The sequence below is a fragment of the Chionomys nivalis genome, chromosome 4, assembly GCF_950005125.1.
Source record: "Chionomys nivalis chromosome 4, mChiNiv1.1, whole genome shotgun sequence".
Classification (NCBI taxonomy): Eukaryota; Metazoa; Chordata; class Mammalia; order Rodentia; family Cricetidae; genus Chionomys; species Chionomys nivalis.
Window position 1 is genome coordinate 36,174,341 of NC_080089.1, and position 25,512 is coordinate 36,199,852.

A 25,512-nucleotide genomic window follows, 5' to 3' on the forward strand; every position below is an offset into this window, starting at 1 on the left:
TGTTGAGACAGCTCCATGAGCTAAGGTGCCTGTGGCCGACCCTGATGACCTGAATTCAGTACCTGGGACCCACATGGTGGAAGGAGAGCACCAGCTCCCTCAAGCTGTCTTGTGCGCGCGCGCGCGCGCGCGCACACACACACACACACACTAAACAAATTATAATTTTTGTTTTATTTCCTTTTTTGAAACAGAATTTTTCTGTGTAGCCCTGCCTGCCCCAGAAGTCACTCTGTAGACCAGGCTGGCCTCGAACCCTGAGATCTGTTTGCCTCTGCCTCCTGAGTGCTGGAACTAAAGGTGTGGGCCACCATTGCCTGGCAACAAATTATAATTAAAAAGAAATGTAAAAGGTTATGGGAGAAGGACTCATGGGGCACCACTTCTTCCTAAAGAGTTAGATAGTTAATTGTTGCTAAGGGGAGAGAGAGTCATTTTCTTTAGTGGTGTAAAAATTGGGAGGTTAGCAATGCTCCAGTAAGAATCCCTCTGCCCGAATTTGGACTGCTCTTCAGTATCGAGAGGGAGGGGGAATGGTGTGGGGGGAGGAGAAGAGGAGTGGGGATAGGGGGAGGGGAGTGGGGGGAGGGGGCAATATTTGGGAGGAGGGGAGGGAAATGGGAAACGGGGAGCAGGTGGAAATTTTAATTAAAAAAGAATAAAAAATAAAAAAAAAAAATAAAATAAAAAAAAAAAAAAAAAAAATGTAATGTATAATTTTAAAGTAGAGGTTAATAGATAGTCATTTGTAATAGTCAAACTTGCAGTCATGTTAGTTATGTTTTCTAGATGTACTGAGATATATTTCAGATGGATAGTTGTTCTTTAAACCTTTCAAAGACTACAGAATATGGCATTTAAAATGCTTTAAAAACTTAGGACTTTTCATGACAATGAGACACATCTGCTCCTGGCAGTACCAGTCTACTTCAAGAGGATGATGGGCATTGAAGAAGCTCCTTAAGGAGTTGGTTAGCCATTCAGGCAAGAAACTATTCTTACCTGGACTGCTTGATGCTATGCTGTATGAACTGGACATGCAAGACCCACAGAAGAATGACTGTTGAACTTGTCTAAAGGTGAGCTGGTCCTTTGGGGTTCCTGTTTCATGACAGAACTGCCAGACATTTTGCAGTACACAGAAACAAGTAACTGATGAATTTTGCCAGTACAATACAAGGCATAAGAGATCTTGAAATTTCCTGTTTCGTGAAAAAGTCTGCCAGATACTAAGGCCTGTAGGCTGAAGATGGGTACCCCAATGTTACAGAAGAATGTTAGAGAAGAACTTTGGGTGACTGTGTAGGTAGTGAGATGTCTCTGTCAATTCTAGAGTTTTGGAAGTTGCTTACAATGCACTTCCTGTTAACTTAGGTAATATTATATCCTTCTGGGGTCTTTGATGGAGTTGAAGAATAAATAGTTATAATTATAGTTTTCCTTAGTAATGATAAAAGATAAAGTAGATATAAATACTGTAACTGTAATTCTTGTTTGATACCTGTTTTGTTATATGTAATTTTACTATGTTAAAATTAGAACCTTCCTTTTCATTTAGACAGAAAAGGGGAAGCAGTATGGGAAGTCCTTCTGTATATGTGTAGCTTTTATTAGTTAATGAATAAACCTGTTTTGGCCAGTGGAAAAAAAAAAAAAAAAAAAAAAAGAATCCCTCTGCCCATATCCATGCATGAACCCCCAATTAAACTTAGTGGAGCACAAAAAATAAGAACAAAACAGAGCAAAAAACAAATAAATAAAAAAGTAACTTACCCAACTTATTTCCAGTCCCCTCCCTGCTTCAGAGAGCTGTTTCTTTTGTCTTCAATAAACTTTGCTTCCTTGCTTGGCCATCCTCTGACCCAGGCCGAAAAAGATATGAAATTAACAAGAGGTTTTATTGGGAAGGTGCTTCCAGCAGAACTGGGAGGGAATAAGAGAAGGTAATGGGGGGGTGGGGGAGGATGGCAAATAAACAAAATATATACATGTATGACAAAGTCAAGGGATTTTTAAAAATTTAATTTGCTTTCCTTAAAAGGGAGAGGGCTGATGAAACAGGGCATAGTGGTGCATGCCTGGATTTCCAGCACTCGGGTAGCAGGAAGATCAGGAGTCCAAGGTCGTCCTCAGCTACGTAGAAAGTAGAAAGCCAACCTTGGATACAGAAGACCCTGCCTCAAAAACAAAGACAAACAGAAATGTGGGGTAGACCTTGCAGTGCCAACTATGAATTGCTAGTGAGCATATAAATGATTTGGCCTCTTTGGAAAACAGTTTCGGAGATCCATAAAATCTTAGACATAGGTGTGGCGGTTATGGTGTCATCTGAACAGCATATCCGTAACAGGCAAATCCACAGAGAGAGCAGATCAGTAGTTAGCGGGGCTGGAGGAAAGGACTGCAGTGACTGACAACTAAGATATGGGTCTTATCTGGGGAGAACCAACTGGAATTGGACATTTGTGACAGCCTCAGAGCCTGCTGCAAATACTTAAGCCACGAGCTGTACATACTAAAGGTGAGTTTCCTAATATATGAATGATATCTTAATTTAAATGCTTTAAACATTAAAAGAAAGGAAAAACACAGGACTGTGTGGGGTGGCCCTCAAAGTTGGAGTCTATCAACACAGACTAGTTTTGACTTTAAGGTGAAATACATTCACCTATAACTAAAAAGAAATAAAGAAAAATGAAATATCCTTTTTGGTGTTTTGTTTTGTTGATTGATTTGGGTTTCTATTTCATTCTGTTTTGGTTTTTGAGATAGGGTCTCACATTGTAGCCCAACTCAGCCTGGAACGCATGATGTAGTCCAAACTTGCCTCAAACGCACAGCAATCTTCCAAGTGCCCAATTCTCCGAGTGCTGGGATCACAGGCGTGCATCACTATGCCTGTTTTGAATTTTGGAAACAGGGTATCACTATGAACCTTAGATTGTTCTTGAACTCACAGTCTTCCTGCCTCTGTCTCCTTAGTGCTGAGATTGCAGGCATACTCCACCACACCCAGTCCTAAATGATTTCTCCCCAACAAAGCATTTGCTGAGCGTTCTATACCACGATCTTCACCAATCTCCCCGACAATTCCTCCAAGGAGTCTATCACTTTAGCGGTTTTACAGAGGTAAAATCAAGGGCTCACAGATACTGAGTCTGTCCCATTATCCCAGAGTAAGCAAGCATTTTATGAGAAGGCATGGGCCATGAGAGGAGTGAGTGCAGACTTGAAAGGCAGGGGACAAGCTAGGCTGTTAACACTGATCCCCAGGGTGCTGGATTGTGGAACGTTACCCCCATCTTTGCTCTGACAGGTTCTAGAACACTGGCTGAATGTAGGGGAATGACAGAGTGACTTTGGGAAGACACTTCCAACATCTCTCTGAACCTGGGACGGGAGAGAATCCCAACTAGAATACATGTGAAAGAAACAGAATTCAAGGGGCTGGAGAGATGGCTCAGAGGCTAAGAGCATTGGCTGCACTTCCAAAGGTCCTGAGTTCAATTCCCAGCAACCACATGGTGGCTCACAACCACCTGTAATGAGATATGGTACCCTTTTCTGGCCTGCAGGGACATATGCAGGCAGACCACTTTATACTAAAAAAATAAATCTTAAAAAACAAAAAAGAAACAGAATTCAAGCCTTTCCCCCAATCTTCTTCCCTTGGGGTAAAACAGGACTTTCCACGTCTTCAGCAATTCTTTCAGGCCTCTCATTTCCAAGGATATCCAAAACCTCCCCCCACGCACCCCCACCTTTTCTCCCTTATTAGAAGTCTGTCCTGAAGCTGAAGGAGGAGTGTGAGGTGGAGCCATGTAGGTTGGGACACGGAGGCTGGATCGGCATCTGCCTTGGGAGTGGGGCTTACTCCAGACAAGTCAAGAACTGCTGGACCACCAGAGCCCAGTACAATGGAACATGCAGTGGAGACTATCATGCCATGGAGATACCCCTGTCCAAACTAGGAGGGGGGCGAAGGGCTTGGAAACTAGAAAATGCTAGATCTGAGCAAAGCGAGAGGAGAGAACAAGGGCAGCAACACACAGAGCTCTGTGTATTCAGAGGGAAGTTGGCAGGGTTGTGCCCGGGCAGAGAAACTCCGAGTGGTACAAAGGGACGTGCCCGGAGTGGAGAAATCATGCTAATTGTCTGCACCAGAGCTGGAGAACGCCACCCAAAATGAAGAGAGAAAGGGGAGCCCTGTTCAGAGCCTCCAGGGCCCTGCACCTCGCTCCTTTTGTCTACCTGCTTCTCATCCAGCCAGGTAGGAGACCAGAAAGGTCTGGAGAAAAGAAGTTGGGGCTTTTGACGGAGAGGGAGAGGAAGAACAGAGCCTGAATACCTTCAGGGCTGGAGGAGGGGAGAGAGCGCTATGACCGTGGGAAGATCTCAGTGAATTAAGGAATCAGTGTTGAATATATCTCTTCATTCCCTGTGCTTCCTGCCTGGCCCCTGGCCCCCCTCCCCCAAGGCTGCATGACTTTGGAGCTTCCACGGCATTCAGTACATTAGATGGAAGGCATTGTGCCACTTCTTATGGGATGACTTGTTGGCGTGGGCCTGTCCAAGCATTCTTTTCAGGGGATTATGTGAGCTCTTGGTGGGAGGAGGAGGGGAAATCTTGGTGGTGAGCCTCCCAAACCTTCACCCTGGCTTCTTTGAATGTCAAACTGCTTGAAAGAGAAAAGAAGTTTGTAGGTAATGAGCCTCTTGGTCCAGGATAATAATCCATCTTATTCATAATTCACTCGAAGCCATAGACACCTACCTCTTGTAATGCCCCCTATCAATTCTATGGAGAACTGATCTTATTTTAAATACTGTCGATGTGTTTTTGTGTATATACGCACAATGACAGGGAGCCCAGAAATGCACATTTTCGTGTGGCAAACAGATATGTAGATTGTTTTAACAAAAAGCAGGAATCAGGGGGAAAAAAAGTCACCTGCCTCCGTCCAGGAAGCTGTTGCTGGTGGGGCAGGATATGGGTGGGCGAGAACCAGGGAATGTTTCCTTGTAGGAAGAATGTTTGCACTGAATCTCAGAGGATGAGAAAAATGGGTAGAAGCATGAGTGAGATGATTGTTGGGAAATGGACAAAGGTCAAGAGCTTGAAATAGTCTCGTGTGTTTAGGCAGAGCCCAGAAGTTCAGCAATGCTGAGAGAAAAGTAGGAATTGAGTTCAGCAAAATCCTTGTAAAACTGTCTCCGAAGATGAGCGGTAGTCTATGAGCAGTGGGCAGGGAAATTGAGTGATCTTTAGTTTGAGAACTGGCAGGATCAGATAGACCTTTGGATCCCTTAGTCTGCAGTGAAGCATTGATGGGAAAATGAGGCAACAGAGAATAGAGTGGAAGCCCCTTTAATTCTTCTGAGCTGATGAAACAAACAGCACAAAGTAGGTGGTTTAGGTAGCAGGACATCATTGTCTTGCAGTTCTGAAAGGCAGATGCTAGAGATCAGGGTGTTGATGGTGCCACGGTCCCTCTGCAAGCCGTAAGAACAGATCTGTCCCCGGTCTCTTTGGCTTGAGGCAGCAAAATTCCAGCCTTCAGGTGGCGTTTTCCTGTTTGTGTGTCTGTGTTCAAATGTCCCCATTTTACAAGGACGTGTGCGGAAGTGGATCCTCCCTGCTCCAGCATGACCTCATTTTAACTCCTTGGCTCTGCAAAGACTCCATTGCCAAAAGAAGTCTGGCCTTGAGATGTGGGGCTTGGGGGTGAGGATTATGTGGACTTCAGCATCTGAGTTTGAGGATAGGTACTTCAGCCCACAGCAAAGCTGTTTTTCTAATTATAATTCATGTTAATAAGATAGTAGTTATGAGCCAGGCATGGCGGTGCATGCCTGTAATCTCAGCACCTTAGAGGTAGAGGAAGGAGGATCGAGAGTTGAGGGTTATCTTTGGCTACATAGTGAGTTTGAGTCCAGCCTGGGCTCCGTGAGATCCTGTCACAAACAATATTAGCTATAACTTATGAGAGCTAATTATTGGACCCTAGACTATTGTCCTGCTATTGTAACAAGCAATGGAAGTGCAGATTCTGTAATAAATCTCTGCCATCTTTACTATATTATTTAGGAAAATGTCAGTTTCTGTAGTAGATAAATTTTAAAATTGAAGTCCTTGGCATATATTGTGTGCCAGTGTAATGAAGTGGTAGAGTAAGCCTGGGAAAGGAAGGACAATATTGTGTAGAGTTCTCAAGGAACACGCTAAGCTGATGGGACTCTGTTTCAGTGTGTAGAGTTCTCAAGGAACACGCTAAGCTGATGGGACTCTGTCTGCTTCAATGTGTAGAGTTCTCAAGGAACACACTAAGCTGATGGGACTCTGTCTGATTCAGTGTGTAGAGTTCTTAAGGAACACGCTAAGCTGATGGGACTCCGTCTGCTTCAGTGTGTGGAGTTCTCAAGGAACGTGCTAAGCTGATGGGACTGTCTGCTTCAGTGTGTGGAGTTCTCAAGAAACACACTATGCAGATGGAACTCTGTCTGATTCCATGTGTGGATCACTGTAGGGTTTGTCTCTACTTAGTCCAGGTAGAGAATTTGTTTGAGGCAGGGTCTTCTTACTCTATAGCCCTGACTGGCCTGGAACTTGCTATGTAAACCAGACTGGCTTCAGACTCACAGAGATCTATGTGTCAGTCCCTGTGTCCTGAGAGCTAGAACTAAAGGTGTTGGCCATCATGCCTGGCCAAAGAGAAAATTCAAAACCAACCAACCAACCAAAAAAACAAACAAACAAATAAACAAAAAACCTTAACAGATACAAGGAAGAGGGTTTCCAAAATAAGTCTCTGAGTGCTACATATCCCTTTCACTAGTTCTATTGGCTAGAACTCGCTACATGGCCATGCTAACTGTAGTGGAAGATGGGAAATGCAGTATTAAGATTGGCAAGGAGAGGGCTGGAGAGGAGGTTCCATGAAGAGGGCCCATTGCTCTTGTAGAGAACCTAGGTCTGATTCCCAGCACCCACATGGTGGCTCACAACCATCCACAATTCCAGTTTCAGGGGCTACAGTGACTTCTTCCGACCCCTGCATGCACTGCACACGTGTTATACATATATGTACGTGCAGGCAAAACACTCATACACATAAAATAAATTCAGGCACTGATGTTGACAAATTGGGCTTTCTTTGACGCAGCCTTCCCCTTCTTTGTCTTCACATTTATTTGCTTATTTTGTGGGAGTCCCAGCACATAACTGCAGAGGTCAGGAGACAAGGCAGTTCTCTCTGTCCATTTTGTGGGTCCCAGGTATCAGCTTTGGTGACAAGTACCCTTACCCATTAAACCATCTGGCTGGCCCCAAATCAGACCAAATTCAGCCTTCTTAAACTCACCATAGCACAATTCACAAGATATTCAAATAATGATATAAATCCAAACTTTGGAGGTTTTTATTCTCTGGACTTTTCTACTCCTCTGCCTGGTTTCTGTGCTGCATTTGAAAAAGTGGGTGGGTATTAGAACTGTCTGACATTGTAGTCCATGGCAACCTTGAATTTAAGGCAATCGTCATGCCTTAGCTTCCTGGATTCTGGGATTAGAGATACGAGCCATCACACCCACTGTCTTTTTTAGCCCACCATGCTGCAATGAAGATCCTTTTTAGTTTAAAAAATAGTGTAATTAAAAAACTCATAGGAGAAGATGCAGTTAACACAAGGATATAGTCCTATAGACACTTAGTAAGTGAGCAAGCCCATGTAATCATCCCTTAGACAAAGAAACAGATATGGCTAGGTTGGTGGCATAACCTTTAATCTCAGCACTTGGGAGACAGAGGCAGGAGGATTTCTGTGAGTTCAAAGCCAGGCTAGTTTACATAGAAAATTCCAGGCCAGCCAGGACCACATAGTGAGACTTTGTCTCAAGAAAAGAAAGAAATCTTGCTATTTCCTCTGAATCACCCGGTATTTCAGAAGCTATGTTAGCCACTGAGGCAGATACCTTCAGAACGACTCCTGTGTCAATGTTCCTTCAAAGAACCTTTATTTTCAGCATAAAGTTTATATCACAAGCTGAGCATGCCCAGAGGTATCCTGCCACAACTTTAATCTTCTAATCATGCACTCCATATCATATTGAGCATGTCCAGGGGTATACTCCCTAAGTGATAAAACTGGGCGTTGGCCCAACCTCTGAATGAGTATGTATAGACTCCCCAAATAAAATCTCTTCTCTGTCTGTGTTAAGGAGGGCAGTGCTTTGGAAATAAATCCTATGTTTTTCTTCCCTGCTTCAGATAATAAATCTTTCTCCACTTTTATGTCTTGGCTATGTTTATTTTGGCTTTGCACTCATCAAGATATGAACCCAGGTAGTTTGTGTTGCTTGTTAACCACAGAGTCAAGGAAGTGAATTTTTAAACACTTTATTGAGAGAGCCAGCAATCTAGGAAGACAGAGTGTTATCATTCCCAAATCTGCTCTACACAGACCATCGCCAACTGGCCCATTTTATAGGGAACATGAACAAAGACAATTAATCATTCCAAACTTCAGTCTGGTCCCTCCGGTCAGGTGACCAAGCCTTATTTTTATAATTCATTGTGTTGGTACTTTTCTTCTTATTTCTTCCTGTACTTTCCCCTTCCATGCCCCCAGCCCCATAGCGGGAGATTCACATAGGCCTAAGACCACTGAGTCTCCCATTCCTCCCTCAAGATTATCGAGTTACAGAGTGCACATATCGAATCCCATTAACAATTACACACTGCAAGTGTGTCCTTGTAATGTGGAATATAAAGCGCCCTTACCTGTCCCTTATCACGCGGTCACTTGGTTCCACTGCTGCTGGGTCTGTGCTTGATGAGAGACCATCAAAACCCTAGGGAACATGCACGCGAGAGAGCAGATCAACTCATGGCAGACAGAAGGTAGAGACAGACAGGAAGGGGTCTGGCAAGACATGTGCCCATGGACTTGCTCCTCCAAGCAAGCCCTACCTTTCGATAGCCCTCTTAGAACAAACCATTGACGAATTAATCCATTGAAGTTAATGCCTTCATGAACTAATCATCTCCCAATCTTCTTAATTACTAGAAAATGGAATCAAGTTATAGTTTAAATTTATATTTACATGATAATCAAGTTGAGCTTTTCTCATATTTTTATCAGTTAATTGGACTGCTTTTTCTGAAGCATCTGTTCCAAGTCTTTTTAAATATATATATATATATTTAATTATTTCAAGTGTGTGTGCATGTGTGTGTATGCTTTGAGTATGTACATGATGGAGTTACAGGTGGCTGTGTGTCACCCAATGCAGTGCCAGGAAACAAACTCTGGCCCTCTGGAAGAACAGTATGTGCTCTAAACTGCTGAGCCATCTCTCCAGCCCTTGTACCAAATCATTTGCACAGCTTTCCATTGAGTCATCTGGATGTTTTCTCCTGTTGCTTTCGTGTTTTTCTTCTGTCTTTGTTTTTGTTTTTGAAGCAGACTCTCAATCTGCAGCCCATGCTAGCCTGGAAATCACTATGGCAGCCCAAGCTGGCCACAACACCCAGCTGGTTACCAGGTTTTTTGTTGTTGTTGCTGCTGGTGCTGCTGCTATTTTGTTCTTTAGGAATTCTGTATCTATTCTCAAGTCAGGAAGACAGTGTCCTATTCTGTTTAAAATGGTATTTCCCCTTTCATACTTAGATCTCCAGTCTACTTAAACTGATATTTGTCCAACATGTTATATAGGGGAAAATTTATTTTTACTTCTACATATCCAAGGACTATTTATTATAACTATCGTTACTAGAAGAAGTTCAAGAAACCTGACATTCGGTGGTCTGTACTTGGGGAACCCAGAGTTGGTGGGAAGGACCCTGTTTACTCAAGAGTTGGCTCTAAGGGACTTATCATCATTAAAGCTCCACATTGGAGCCTGAGAAGACGGCTCAGTAGATAAGAATACTTATTGTGTAAGCGTGAAGACTGAGTTCAAATGCTCAGGACCCATGTAAAAAGACTGGTGTGGTCAACTTCATGCCTGTTAAACCCAGTACAGAGAGTCAGGGAGGAGACAGGAAGGTTGTTGAGGCTTTCTGACTGCCAGCCTGGCTCCAAGGTCGGTGAGTGGCTCTGTGTGAGGGAATAGGGCAGAGAGTGGAAGAGCAGGACACCCAGGGCTCCCTTCCGGTCTCTGCATAAGTGGACACACTGGCAAGTGCATGCTCACACACAGCTTAGTGGGGAAGTACATGCTCACACACAGCTTAGTAGGGAAGTGCATGCTCACACACAGCTTACTGTGGGAGTGCATGCTCACACACAGCTTAGTGGGGAAGTGCATGCTCACACACAGCTTAGTAGGGAAGTGCATTCTCATACACAGCCTAGTGGGGAAGTGCATGCTCACACGCAGCTTAGTAGGAAAGTGCATGCTCACACACAGCTTACTGGGGGAGTGCATGCTCACACACATCCTAGTGGGGAAGTACATGCTCACACACAGCTTAGTAGGGAAGTACATGCTCACACACAGCCTAGTGGGGAAGTGCATGCTCACACACAGCTTACTGTGGGAGTGCATGCTCACACACAGCTTAGTGGGGAAGAGTACACACGTTTTGTGGGAACAGAGTATAAACCAGGAAGTCCAAATGTTGAGTAGGGAGATCTTTCTCATCCGCGCCATCTCCTTCTTTCTTCTCTGGAACATTGCCGTGAACCTCCACCTTCTGGGAATGACTGGCTCCTGCAATTCTTTTTAAACATGTTTGTTACTTTTCTTCGAGTTACCCTTCACATCAATAAATGTGTTTTATGTTGGACAAGCTACATAACTGTTTGAGTCAGAGCCTTGACCCTAGCAACCCTAACAAGCTAGGCTCAGACACTGATCCTCAACAGGCTAATTCAAAAGACAAATAAGGAAGAGGCTGGTGCGATGATTCAGTGGATAAAGATACTTGTTACCAAGCTTCACAATCAGCAGAAACACACACAGTTGACAGGGGAACTGAAGTGCCCCGTGTCATCGAGCACATACCATGCCACCACCAAACAAACAACAAATAAATGTTTTTAAAAAAGAGAAAGCCAAGCCGGGCGGTGGTGGCGCACGCCTTTAATCCCAGCACTTGGGAGGCAGAGGCAGGCGGATCTCTGTGAGTTCGAGACCAGCCTGGTCTACAAGAGCTAGTTCCAGGACAGGCTCCAAAAACCACAGAGAAACCCTGTCTTAAAAAACCAAAAAAAAAAAAAAAAAAAAGAGAGAGAGAGAAAGCCAGGTAGCGGTGGTGCACGCCTTTAATCCCAGCACTTGGGAGGCAGAGACAAGCAGATTTCTGTGAGTTCGAGGCCAGTCTGGTCTGCAGAGCGAGTTCCAGGACAGTCAGAGTTGTTACACAGAGAAACTCTTTGCCCAAAAAAGCAAAAACAAGACAAATAATAAAACAGAGAAAGGATATTTAGTGTAGCCACATTGGGAAGAAGAATCAAAAAGGTCCAGTGACCCACCCCCTACAAGTCCACCTTTGGGGTACAGACATGAAGTTTAGGTTTATATTAAGAGCTAGAAGTATATGTAACTAAACAGTCCTGGTCACGATGCAGTCCTGCCTATTATTGACCCATCATTGTTTAAGCAAGGTAATCTGACAAGTCAGAATACACACATTATTATTGTTGCTATTATTGTTACTGTTATTTGCTAGAAGACGAGTTCTTTCTTTGGTTGACGTCAGGCTTTTTCTTCTCCTTTCATAAGATTCTGAGGAATTCCAGTTCCTGGAGACCATTGTTTCAGTAGTATTGACAGCCAAAGGGAGAGTACACGTGTCTCCTTAGAATGTCTTCATTCCTAGCAGAACAGTTGTACCAGGGCTTCTCTTTCAGAATTTGGAGTGCCAGACAAAAAAGAACATAATAGTTGTAAAAGTAATGGGAAAAGAAACCTTGGGTAGGACAAAGGGGGAGGGCCAAGGCGACTCCAAAGCTCTGGCCCTGTCACAGAAGGACAAAAACCCTGTCCTTGCTCTGCTATGGTCAGTTTGGTCATAAATTGACACATCATATCAAGTCTGCTCTAGTGTAGTAAGTAAGGAGTCCTCCTGAGATCTAAATAGTGGAGTATTAAATTATAGGTCAACTTGTAGGTATGATTTTTTTTATTTGCGAGAATGGACAGATTAACAAAAGTGACAGTTTCAATTCACAAACATGATAATTTTCATGTTGTCTTAGTATAGACTTAAAATATTCTTGAACATCTATGTTTCTTAAGGAGTAGATTAACAGCCCCTGACTCCCCTTTGCCTGAATCTCAAGGGACTTCTTCACGGTTTCTGTTTCCCTGCTTCAAGTCCCTGAATGATTTTGAAATATTTCCAATGATTTTGCAGTCATGGTCCAGGCCTGAACAGGAGAACAGCATACAATGCAGTAATCCCAACCGTTACACAACAAATGATGCTCTTTTTTTTAAAAAAAAAAAAAGATTTATTTATTTATTTATTTATTATGTGTACAACATGTGTGCCTACACACCAGAGGAGGGCACCAGATCTCATTACAGATGGTTGTGAGCCACCATGTGGTTGGTGGGAATTGAACTCAGGACCTCTGGAAGAGCAGCCCATGCTCTTTACCACTTGAGTCATCTCTCCAGCCCCCAAATGATACTCTTATATAATAAAAGTGATGGGGATGGGTCCTTTTCTCAGACTGCTGCCGGGGATGAGTTCGACAGAGGTCTCGGGGATAGTGATAGTGGATTGTGGAGACTGCCAATCCTGTGTTTCCAGATTTTGATGGCCATCAAAGAAAGAATTCAGAGATGAGACAAAGAAAAGAACTGGTAGAAAGTTAATTTCAGAGTGAAGGTGCCCTTAGCGGGAACAGGCCTCTCCAATACCACTCAAGAGCAAACCTTAGGTAACAGACATGGCAGGAAACTTCAGGAATGGAGAGGGTTTCTAGAGCAGGGTTTGCTCCATGCTTTCAGTCTTATATGTGGTCTTTAAACGCGTCAGGGCATCAGATACGTGACGGGAGCAGGGGATTCTGTAAGGCCAATGATCCAGACATATTGTGCTGCATTTAAGGACAGACGGTAGTTATTTCCATTGGTCTTGTTGCCCCAGACGATTTTAGATGGTCCTGGGTAAAGCTGACTTTTGCTAGCTGAGCCGTCTTGTGATGCTTTCTGTCATGTGGCTCTATGATGACGTCACCATCCCACCATGCAGTTTGCCTCTTTCCCCCCTTCTACGTTGCCTTCCTCAGGATCATCACTAAGTCGGAAGGATATTAAAAACCCAAAACAGAAAACAAAATGTTCCTTCTCTCAGAGAACAAAGTTCTCGCTGCCCTTGGATTATTGCATCTGGGTCTCGCTACCAGACTTCAGAAAGGAAATCATACAGTTGGGGAAAGCCCAGGGCAGGGCACCTAGGATGCTCAAAGACCCAAGCAAACAAAGCCTGTTTCAGACAGAAAGGATTACAAGTGTGATTCCTGGTGCTAGAGAACGGGTAAAGGTGTAGAGAGCCTTATAACGTGAGTTCAGCGTCACCCCTCTGAAGGTTCTGAAAGATAAATTTAAGGTATGGCGATTCCTTTAAGGGACAAAGCCAGAAAAGGATCAGGCTCTGTGTAGATACATTCTTGAGGTTTGCCTTTCCTCGGTGTCACAGGGTGTCAAATCCTCCTTGAGTAGATGCTTCTGTCCTTTATAAACACTAGGGCATTGTTTAGTTAGATAGATCTTGAGATCTTGCAAAGATGGTACCTTCCTTTTTTTTTTTTTTTTTTTTTTTGCCTGTGGTGGAACAGAGACTTTCTACACAAAGATGCCCGAGAGACAATGATTAAGCTAATTGCTCCTCCAGGTAAAATAATCCCCCTCCCTTTCATTACCACGCTAGACCTGAGGTGTTAGCTGTTTCCTCATTTCTGCGTCCTGCTTTGGCTCCTGTCCTAGCTCCCTGTGTCGCCTGAAAGTTATGAAACCCAAACTTAGATTCTTTCCAGTTTCTAGGCAACTGTTCATGCTCATCAAAAATGTTCTTGTCATCAGCATCCAAGAAAGATGGCGCCGTCCTTTTACAATGAGTGTGCATGTGTCCCTTCTCCTTGTGGGCATACCCATGGTCACAGGCATAAGGAAGGCCGACACTTGGGCTAGGGTAAATTAGGAGGCCGTCAAAAGTTGTATCGTCTCCAGTGTTTTTATCCACAATATAATATAAATTGATTTTTTTTTAAAAAAAAAAAGCAGAATTACAGGGGGAAACATCATTTTTAAAAAGGCTACTGAAGGGCTGGAGAGATGGCTCAGAGGTTAAGAGCACTAGCTAGTCTTCCAGAGGTCATGAGTTCAATTTCCAGCAACCACATGGTGCCCTCCCAGGTACCTATAATGAGATCTGGTGCCCTCTTCTGGCATACAGGCATGCAGAACACTGTATACATAATACATAAATAAATCTTTTTTTTTTTAAAAAAAAAGGCTACCGAAACCTTGAAATGGAATGGAATATAATCCGAGAAAGAGAGAGAGAGCGCGAAAGAGAGAAAGAGAGAGAGAGAGAGCGATCAGAGATTACATAAGAGAGAAGGATAATTAGTAAATAATAATGTCTTTCTAGTTGTCTGGGGTCTGGGGTTATCGCTGGTAGAGGAAAATGAGAGGCCTCAAGTTTGATGCTCGCGATCTGTGTTAGTCAGTTTTCCATTTCTATAATGAAATATCTGTGGCTGAACAGTTTATAAAGAAAGAAAGTTTACTTAGCTCGTAATTTTGGAGGAAGAAAGTCTAAGCCATGTAACATCAGCTGTGGAGCAGAGCTCACACATCCTATCACAGTACGGTAGATGGGCATCACAGAACATGTAGGAGAAGAGAGATCACACAGTAAAACAGGAAGCGGGGTGCGAGTGGTGTTTAGGATCATTCTAACAATTTAATTTCTGAAAAATTGGCACAAAGTCCCACAATAACTATCTCAGTTCTTTCCAAGGGCACTATTCACAGTGAGCTAACCCACTGGGCTTCCTTCCTTCCTTCCTTCCTTCCTTCCTTCCTTCCTTCCTTCCTTCCTTCCTTTCTTTCTTTCTTTCTTTCTTTCTTTCTTTCTTTCTTTCTTTCTTTCTTGTTTTTGGTTTTGTTTTTGTTTTTTGAGACAGGGTTTCTCTCTGTAGCTTTGGAGCCTGTCCTGGAACTTGCTCTGTAGACCAGGCTCTGCCTACTTTTGGATTAAAGGTGTAAGCCACCACTGCTCGGGCCCCACTGTACTCTTACAGGTTTCAGTTTCTCCTAATACCACCACCTTGGGGGAAGGCTTACAACACACAAACCCTTGAGGAACAAATCACAGCAGGGATGGTACCCAAAAGTTTTTATTTTTTTAAATGATTTATTTATTTTATGTACATTGATTGATGTTTTGCCTCCATGTGTTTTTGTGTTAGAATGACAGATCCCCAGGAACTGGAGTTACAGAGAGTGGTAAGATGTCACGTGGGAATTGAACCCAGAGCCTTTGGAAGAGCATCCAATGCTCTTAACTGCTAAACCATCTCTCCAGTCCTTCATTTTTTTAAAAAAAATATTTATTTTATTTTTATTTATTTATTTATTTGTGTATGTGTGTCTGTGTGTGCACATGTGTGTGTTAAGTGCCCACAGAGGCCAGAAGATTCCCTGGAATTGGAGTCACAGGTGGTTGGGAGCCACCTGGTATGAGTGCTGGGACCTAAACTTGGGTCTTCTGCAAGAGCAGTATGCTATTTTAACCAGTGCTCCCTCTCTCTGGTCCTTCCTTACTCAGTTTTGCGAACCTCCTGGGTGACTCCACACATGTAATTGACATGTGCTAATTCTACAGTTTTAGGCCAGGACCTGAGAAGTGACCTTGCTATTTGAGCATGGAGGTCTTTAAGTATACTCTGTGATTTTTCCCAGAACCACCTCAAGTCATACATACCAAAGCCCCTTTGTCCACTCTTTTGAAAGCTTTTCTAAATCTAGCCAAGAACGGGACCTAGTAGTTGTTAGACAGGAAGACCCATTTAAGCCATCACATAAACTCAAAGTTGAAAGAAACTTTGCAGGTTATGTGAACAGTTGGACTTTAGTCTGATACACAGGGCCATGGGAATGCCTAATAGCTCTTTGTGTTATTGGGGAGGAGGACTCAGGCCCCATCATCTCTTCTGCCAAAACAAGTAAGGTAGACGGGACCATATTTCATTTATTTCCATTTTTATGTCAAATTTTTAGGAAAATGAAAACATTTTTTGTTTTAAAAAAATGTTTGAGATTTGGTCGGGAATGATGACAAATGCATTTAGTCACAGTACTTGGGAGACAGAGACAGGTGGGTCTCTGGGAATTCAAGGTCAGCCTGGTCTATGTAGCAAGTTCTAGGCCAGCCAGACTACACAGTGGGACCCTGTCTCAAAGAAAAAAAAATGATGGGGGGGGGGAGCACTACAAAGACAGCTCAGAAGCTAAGAGCAGTTCTTGGTCTTCCCAAAGACCTAAGGTCAGATTCCAGGACTTAAGCCAAGAGGTTCACAACAGCCTATAACTTCAACTTCAAGGAATCCATTGTCTTCTCGACGGGCACCCAGAGCTGTGTAATACACACTCACATAGACACATATATACAGATAAATAAAAAACAAAAATAAATAATCTTTAAGGCTGGAGAGAGAGATGGCTCAGTAGTTAAGAGCACTTGTTCTTGCAGAGGACCCAGGTTCGATTCCCAGCACATACATGGTAGGTCATGCTATCTGTAACTCTAGTTTCAAAGGACCTGGCACCTTCTTCTGGTCTCCCTACGTACTAGACAGGCATGTGGTGCACATACATATATTCAGGCAAAACACCTATACACATAAAATACAAATAAATCTTTAAAAATCGCGTTTGAGGGGCCGCACTGTAGCTCAACTGATGAAGTTCTTGCCTACTGTACATGAAGCCCTAGGATCATTATGAACATGGCATACAACTGGGGGTGGCGACACATGTCAGCAATCTCAGGACTCAGGAGGTGGAGGCAGGAAGAAGATCCGTTCAAGGTCATTCTTGCCTATAGATCAAGTCTGAGACCAGCCTTGAATACATAAGATGCTATCTCAAAAATTAATGTAAAAATAGTTAGTTATGAAAGGGTGTTTTGGCATGCTTCTGTCACCCCAACACTCTGGAGGTCGAGGCAAGACGATTGTGAGGTAGAGATAACCCTGGACAACACAGCTAGACTCTCTCTCAAGACGAGAGAAAAAGTTCACAAACAGATATCTTTGTCCATCCTAACTTCCTCAGCTTACGGCTTCCCTCCAATTAGCGAATGATATTCAGGTATTCACACCTACAGTGGCTTTTTCTGCAGGGTCATCTCCTGGGGTTTGAGTGATATCGGCTGATGAGGGATAGGATGTGAGTGTTGGAAACTGCTTAGCGATCATGCTGATCTCACTAACTACTTCACTGCACAAACGAAGAAGCTGAGGCCCAGAGAGGTGGCAAAGTGGTGAGCGGGCTTTGCCTTGACTTTTTTACAGAAAGGAGGAGCCCATACTTAACATAGTACCTTCTCTTAAAACGAATGGAATGTGTTCAGCAAGTAAAATTTGCTTTAATTACCATAACTAAGCTTTTTAGTTCACTTACCTCTTGATTTGGTCCAGACAATCAAATACAAGTAGAAGAAATGGAAAAGCACAGCCCTACATCCCCAACTCTATCTATCTATCTATCTATCTATCTATCTATCTATCTATCTATCTATCAATCATCTATCTATCTATCTATCTATCTATCTATCTATCTATCTATCTATCTATATGAGATAGGATATATTGAGATAGGATATCATGTATCCTAGGCTGGACTCATACTTCAACTCACTGTGTAGTCAAGAATGATAAGAATGATCTTGGACTTCTCATCCCCTGTCTCTACCTCCAAAGAGCTGGAATTACAGGCTAGTGCCTGGTTTATAGTCACTATATTTTTCTTTTGTAAATGAGAAGAATGGAGCTTAGAAAGATTGTTTATCCAAATGCACACAGGCAGCAAGTGGTAGAGCTCCGTCTTGCAAGGCCTTATGGTTCCAAACTCTTCATTCTACCCATTCGAGCTCTTCCTCTGTAGAAAATACAAACAGGGCTGGCATTTAGGTGAATTCCCTGAACTTCCTCTCCAGTTGCCAAACTGTTTTATGAACTGAGCCCTCCTGGTAAGATACAGTTATACTTGAGGTAAGGACTTGGGATTCTCTGTGTGACTGGGAAGTACCTGTGCTGTCTTCAGGTCCTAAGCGTCTTCTTCCTGAGCATTGGCTCAGCATACGTTCCTCCTTCTCGAGGATTCTAAGTTCTGGTGCTTTCTCTATTTCCTGCCATCCTGATTCGTTATTAGATTTGCCTCATTGGATGTCAGTCAATATTTCTGTGAGAAGAACACATAGAATGTAGAATAGGTGTAATCTTCTGCAAGAGGTAGACAATGGGGAAAATGCCAGAGTGACTAAGCCATAGAAGATCTGGGATGGCTTTGAGGAAAGAAAGACACAGGAGAGATAGCAAAGGTCTGTTGGAGAGGTGATGGCACTGGTGGAAGCCAGGACTGGCAGGAAGCTAAGGGTTTGAAGGTGGATTGGGCTATGAAGCTAAGGGCCTGACACTGCCCTCTTCCCCAATGGGCCTCTGTCTGCAGTCCCCCTGGAGGGGGTGAACATCACCAGTCCAGTACGTCTGATCCACGGCACGGTGGGGAAGTCGGCCCTGCTTTCTGTGCAGTACAGCAGCACCAGCAGCGACAAGCCTGTGGTGAAATGGCAGCTGAAGCGTGACAAGCCAGTGACTGTGGTGCAGTCTATAGGCACAGAGGTCATCGGCACTCTGAGGCCTGACTATCGAGACCGTATTCGGCTCTTTGAAAATGGCTCCTTGCTTCTCAGCGACCTGCAGCTGGCGGATGAGGGAACCTATGAAGTGGAGATCTCCATCACTGATGATACCTTCACAGGAGAGAAGACCATCAATCTCACAGTAGATGGTAAAGCACTCTGCAGGGAAGGAGGCAGGATAAGAGCGGGACTGAGGCTAGACCCCAAAAAAACACAAAAGGTTAAGGGGGCATTAGAAGGTGGTGCTTAGGCACACCTAGCATAGAGTATTTGCACAGACCAGCCTGCTTAACATTTACAATAATCAAGGGCTAGATAACATCGCTCTCTCCATTTTGAAGACAGGGAAAATGAGTTAATAGAGTAACTTGCCCAAGCTCATATGACTGACAGAGCCTAACTTAAACTTAAGAGAGCTAGACCCAGATCTCCCCCAACTAAAGTGTCTTCTAGGCTCAATCAGCTTAAGTAAAACTCATTGGTTTTAGAATGGTGTTTAGGAAGAAGGGAAAGAGCACACTCATCATGGCTGTGTTGTTCAGTCTAGAAACTATTTGATAAAGAATGAGTGGATGAAGAAGGGATGGATGGATGGATGGATGGATGGATGGATGGATGGATGGGTGGGTGGTGGATGGATGGATGGATGGGCAGGTGGGTGGTGGATGGATGGATGGGTGGATGGATGGATGGATGGATGGATGGATAGGTAGATGAGTGGGTGGGTGGGTGGATGGATGAATGGGTGGGTGAGTGGGTGGATGGTTGGATGGATAAATTATGGGAAAGAACCTAAGCTAAGGATCTCAGCCCACAGTCTGAACTGTTGTATTTTGAAAGATGGGAGAATAAAGAAGGGGGGATAGTGTTGTAGACCATGATTCACAGGCATTTTCACTGCCCCCCTCCATTTCTGGGGCTCAGTGCCCATTTCAAGACCACAGGTGTTAGTGGCTTCAACCACTGTGCTGGAGCTCAGCGAGGCCTTCACCCTCAACTGCTCCCATGAGAATGGTACCAAACCCAGCTACACCTGGCTGAAGGACGGCAAACCCCTCCTCAATGACTCCCGAATGCTCCTGTCCCCTGACCAAAAGGTGCTCACCATCACCCGAGTCCTCATGGAGGATGATGACCTGTACAGCTGTGTGGTGGAGAACCCTATCAGCCAGGTCCGAAGCTTGCCTGTCAAGATCACCGTGTACAGTAAGTCTCCCTGCCTGCCCAAGACACGAGGGTTCACTGGGACTAAAGGCACTCCAGAGAATAACTATATAGAATAGTGGTTCTCAACCTTCTAATAAAGCAGCCTTTAATACTGTTCCTCATGTTGTAGTGACCCCAGCCATAAAATTATTTTTGTTGCTACTTCATAACAGTAATTTTGCTACCATTATGAATTGTCATATAGATTATCCGTGCTTTCCGACACTCTTAGGTGACCCCTGAGAAAGGGTTATTTGCCCCCTAATAGGTTGTGGCCCACAGGTTGAGAACCACTGATTTAGAGGGCGTGAGATGGGTTCGAGATGGGCTGACTGTCTATGGAGGACAGGCACAAACGGAAGGGCGGCTCCAGGGAAGCTCTGCCATTGCCTACCTACGCTACTGGGGCCCTTGTCTGTCCCCTCAATTGCTAGTGTCCTACTCACCGTACCTGCTCCCCTCTCAAATTGTCCCTACCTCCCCGCCTCTCTTTGCTTAGGACGAAGCTCCCTCTATATCATCTTGTCTACAGGAGGCATCTTTCTCCTTGTGACCCTGGTGACAGTCTGTGCCTGCTGGAAACCCTCCAAAAAGTCTAGGTGACATCAACTTTCACATCTTAGTTCTTCCTTCAGCCTATTTCAATCCCAGCTATAATACTGAGTGATTGACTGTGTTGCTAGCATTGAATCCAGGGCCATGTACATACTAAGCACACGCTACTACTGAGCTGCATCCCTATTTCCCAAGCTCTATTCTGTGTTTGTGTGTGTGCGTGTGTGTGTGTTTGTGCTCATGCACATGCTTGTATAGGTGTGAGTATGGGTATGTGTTGTTGGTGCTTGTGTGTGTAAATGCCCATGTATGTGGATGCCAGAGATAGACCTCCAGCGTATTCTTCAGAAGTCATCCACTTTGGGGTTGTTGTTGTTGTCATTGTGGGGCAGGATCTTTCATCAGCCTGGACCATATGAATTAGATTAAACTGGCTGGACACTGAGCCTCGGGGATCTGTCTCTCTCCGTTTTACCCAGTGCTGGGACTACAATTGTGGGCTACCACAGCCATCTTTTTTATGTGGATTCTTGGAATTGAACGCAGGCCCTCACACTTAGTAGGCAATCACTGCCCACTGAGCTATCCCTCCACCCCAGCTCCCGAGTTCTAGTCTCGTCTCTTTGATTTTTCCCCCCTCCTCTTTCCAGGTGTATTTTTCCATTGTATATGGTACTGCATCTGTGTTCAGTTACCTCTGATCACTCCGGCACTGCTGATGGTGGCTCTTTCTTTGAGTTATACAGTCTAGCTGGGTTAATGTGCTACCTTTTAAGTCATAGCACCCGCAGTTTACAGACAGAGATGTTGAAACCCACCCTGGATAAATGGCCTCCCCACAGTCACAATGCTAGCAACTATCTTAGCATGCAAACCTAGATGGGATGCTTTCCAAAGTTTCTGAACAACCACCATGCCCAGTCCATCTTCCCATCATAGGGCTTCTTCTTTGGCCATTAGATCCCTTCCTGGGTCTGTTGCTTAGCTTTTCTGTTCATGTCCAATAGCTCTGTTCTTGGTGGGGGTCGGTTGATTTGCAGGAAGAAGAGGAAGTTGGAAAAGCAAAACTCTTTGGAATACATGGATCAGAACGATGACCGCCTAAAATCAGAAGGTGAGCTCTCAGCCACCCACTGGCCTAGCCCATCAGTGCTCAGATCAGAGAGGCCTGCTGGGAAAAGGCAGAGTTATGAGGAAGTCCGAAGAGCAAAGCATACGGGAGCTGGGTGATATATAGGATTTGTCCCTGGACCAGACACTCTGTTCTTTCCTATGCAGCAGACACCCTGCCCCGAAGTGGAGAACAGGAGCGGAAGAACCCAATGGCACTCTATATCCTGAAAGACAAGGTGAGCCGCTCTGTCAAGGAATCTCCCTCCATGGAACGCTTGGGAGCCGATGATGTGACCACCCCTTTGCAGTATTTGCAGAAATCTTTGTGTCCTCTCCACTTTAGAAATAAAAAAAAAGAGGCAAGGAGAGAGAAAACTTGTGAAGGGCTAAACAAGTAAATGAGTGGCAGACCTGGCTTTCACGATATAGGCCATAGTCGTATGCAAAGCTGACTGGATGCGTTCCAAATATCATGATGTACCCCAGCTTCCACTGCATCCTGGCTACCGCCTGTCACAAGACCTGCTTGTGGGCTTCAGAGCCCTTTATCTGTTCTCTCTGCTCACATGCAATGCCCATTTGCCACGACCAGGTCTGAAAGAGGATAAAGAGACAAGGCTCTGATGCGTGCTAACATTTACTGAGTACTTGTCATGTGCCTGGGCCATACTAAATGTTGTGTGTTACTAGACTTGTGTCTGCCACCTAGTCGGACCTGGAGGTGTGGGTGAAAATTCTGAGAGAACCCCCCCCCACCCCCGCTTCTGTTGTCTCGTGACCGCTGACCCTTGTGGCGCTTGTGTTTGCAGGACTCTCCGGAGCAGGATGAGAACACCGTTACAGAGCCTCGGAGCACTACAGAACCAGGCCCACCTGGCTACTCTGTGTCACCACCAGTGCCGGGCCGCAGTCCGGGACTGCCCATCCGCTCAGCCCGCCGCTACCCTCGCTCCCCAGCGCGCTCCCCCGCCACCGGCCGGACGCACACGTCACCGCCACGGGCCCCAAGCTCGCCCGGCCGCTCGCGCAGTGCCTCGCACACACTCCGGACTGCGGGCGTGCACAGAATCCGCGAGCAGGACGAGTCTGGGCAGGTGGAGATCAGTGCCTGAGCTGCCTTGGGAGTCCATTCCGGTTGCCCACGGTCTGCTATCCGCAGCAGTGGGGGAGGCTGAGAAGTTCCGGGGCCGCTGGCCTGGTGCGATGGGAGAACGTGGCCAGATCCCCGTTTAGGGTACACACGTGTATGAGCTTGCACAAATGGGGTGGAGCGCTGATCTCGGTGTTAAGCCCTATTGCATGTGTGCTGGGTTTACTGGTTCTGTTTTCTGTGTTCTCAGTGGGTGTGAACTGTGCCCTTTTAGGACTACATAGATTATTAAATGTCCGGCCCAATCCCCGGAAAGGTTTTATGGTAACTAACATCTGTAATTTTACCCTGTGAGACATCCTACGCGCCCCCTAGGGAGCATTTATGCTTTCCATCCACCTTCCCTGACACCTTCGATCCCTAACGTCTATGGTACACCCCTCCCCCCAGTCCAAATTAGAGGTCACTTACCCACAAACGCAAACTGTCCTTAACTAAAGATGTCTGATGCTGGTTCCTTGGTGTACAGGGCCTGTTCTGATCACAAAGGAATTTTAATCTTAGAGGACCTTTCTGGACACCTGGTTCCCCATCCTTCCCGAAAGCGAGGGTGAACCCTATGGGCATTCTTTCTAGAACCCTAGGAACCTGGACTAGGCAAGGACAAAATATCAGGCTTTCAGTGCTTGGTGGCCTCCAGTAACTTCCTCAGAAGCTTGCTATACTGATCTTTCTTCCTATCTTTGCTCATGAGAATGTGGGTGGACGTGTACCTATAGAGCAGTAGTTCTCAACCTGAGGGTCACAACCCCGCCAGGGGTCACATATGAGATATTTATATTATGATTCCTAACAGTAGCAAATTACAGTTATGATGTAGCAATGAAATAATTGTTTAGCTGGAGGTCACCACAGCATGAGGAGTTGTATTAAAGGGTCACAGCACTAGAAGAGTTGAGAAACATGGCTCTAGAGATTTGCATGGCCACACACCACTGAGCCAGAAGCTGCATCTGGGAAGGACCTGATTTTGACCATTCACACTCTTCTTCCTTGCTTTCTTACAAAACAAGCATTTCAATCATCCGCAGAAAGGTTAAAGGGCTTCCTGGGGCTGTAAGGAAATAAGGTTCTGCTCTGCAGAGAAACCCAGAAAGAAGAAGCAGCTCCCCAGCCTGCCTATCAGGGCAGCCGTAGCATACTCCCTAGCCTTCTGTTTTCCACCTGCCTTGCTCCTAGATACCCAGAACGCAGGACAGTGGACAGAACCGGCTCCATAATCTGTACCATCAGAGAACTAAGAAGCTGGGCCACTCCCCAGGCACCACCTCTTTGGGATTTTAGAAGAAAGGAAATAACCTACTGTGTGACTACAGAAAGCACACAAATGGCTGAAAGACAAGAGGGTCCAGGATGTTCTGCCCTCTCTTACTTAATGCCCTCAGGGACCTTGTGTCTCCTGTCGCTCCTCAACGTCTAACTTCAGTTCTGTCTCTGCATCATCCCACAAGCGACTCCCAAGGCCCCATATCCATCACCTCCACACCAGAACACCAGCCCTGCGGGCACCAAGATTTCTAGCTTGCCTACATCCCCTCACCCCACCAGTGCGTCTCTCGGCTTTCCATTCTGATGGCTTTCTCCCTGCTCACGTGACTTGTCTGCAACTCTCCTTGCTTAGCCAGAACCCACAATCCACTAACCTTCCCAGCTGCCCCATCCACCATAAAATAGTGAACGTAGGTGATAGCGCAGGCAGGTTAGGAGATGTAAGACTTGGAGAAGGGGATACAGGGGTGAGGGATAGGGTGAGATGGAAGCGTGCCACACCCTGGTGCTGTATTCCGGCAGGGCTGACTTCCCAGACTCAAGCCGAATTTGCCTTAAAACGGGGGTAAGTAAGGAAGTTATTTTTTGTTTGTTTGTTTTCATTTTTGTTTCGCTCTGTTTTGATCTTCCTCTTTGTATTACTGGCATCTGGCAGAGTGTGTAGCACACCCCGGATGCTCAATAAACTTTTGATGAAATGAAAACGTTATCTCCACATATGCAAGCTGAACAAATGAGGAACCTAAACGCACAAGCTGTCTTCTCTTCTCTCACCTTCTTCCACTTTCTTTCCGATTCCAAATCATCCATTCCAAAGCCATCACTCCATTAATTAATTAATTCATTTATTCATTCATACACTCAAGTATTCTTTTTGTTACTAAATAAACGATCATCTCCCAGACACATGATAAAGGTATAATTATGCCATGACTTCTATCCACTAAACAATCCCACAGAGGAAGACAGTAAGTGAACAGATTATTCTAATACAGTGTAGAGGAGAAATAACAGAGATAGATACAATATAAGGTACTCAGGGAACATACATCAGAGGTTACAAGAGACAGGAGAAGCATGTACAAAAGTCTTGGAGGGCAAAGCACATAAGGAATTCACAATACTGAGCCATTGAAGTGGATGGCATTATTTTAGGAGACTGTATGGAATAGAAAGTAAGGAAAGCTCAAGATAGGCCTCTGGGGCCTGAGAGATTGTATTTTCTGAAGTCGGGTTGAAAGGATCTCACAGAGAAAACTTAAAAGGTATATCAAGAAAGATGGGATGAAATATAAGTGAAGAGGCCATCACACAGTCAAAGAAGAGGCTCTCA

The 25,512-nt window shown here is 44.8% G+C and overlaps 1 protein-coding gene across 1 annotated transcript; it reads left to right on the forward strand.

The window, feature by feature from the left end:
- The first annotated feature begins 3,854 nt into the window (after positions 1–3,854).
- Positions 3,855–24,915, forward strand: Hepacam (hepatic and glial cell adhesion molecule). The gene is made up of 7 exons (XM_057769064.1): positions 3,855–4,270; positions 18,694–19,035; positions 19,811–20,092; positions 20,592–20,691; positions 21,688–21,761; positions 21,926–21,996; positions 22,570–24,915. The coding sequence occupies exons 1-7, from the start codon at positions 4,186–4,188 to the stop codon at positions 22,870–22,872; spliced, it is 1,257 nt and encodes a 418-aa protein (XP_057625047.1). The 5' UTR covers positions 3,855–4,185; the 3' UTR covers positions 22,873–24,915.
- The last annotated feature ends 597 nt before the right edge of the window (positions 24,916–25,512 follow it).

Excerpts from the sequence above, each read along its gene's own strand:
- Hepacam (XM_057769064.1), top strand. The coding sequence starts at position 4,186 with ATGAAGAGAGAAAGGGGAGCCCTGTTCAGAGCCTCCAGGGCCCTGCAC. Across the intron at positions 19,036-19,810 it reads CATCAATCTCACAGTAGATG|TGCCCATTTCAAGACCACAG; the intron begins GTAAAGCACTCT and ends TCTGGGGCTCAG. Across the intron at positions 20,692-21,687 it reads AAACCCTCCAAAAAGTCTAG|GAAGAAGAGGAAGTTGGAAA; the intron begins GTGACATCAACT and ends GTTGATTTGCAG.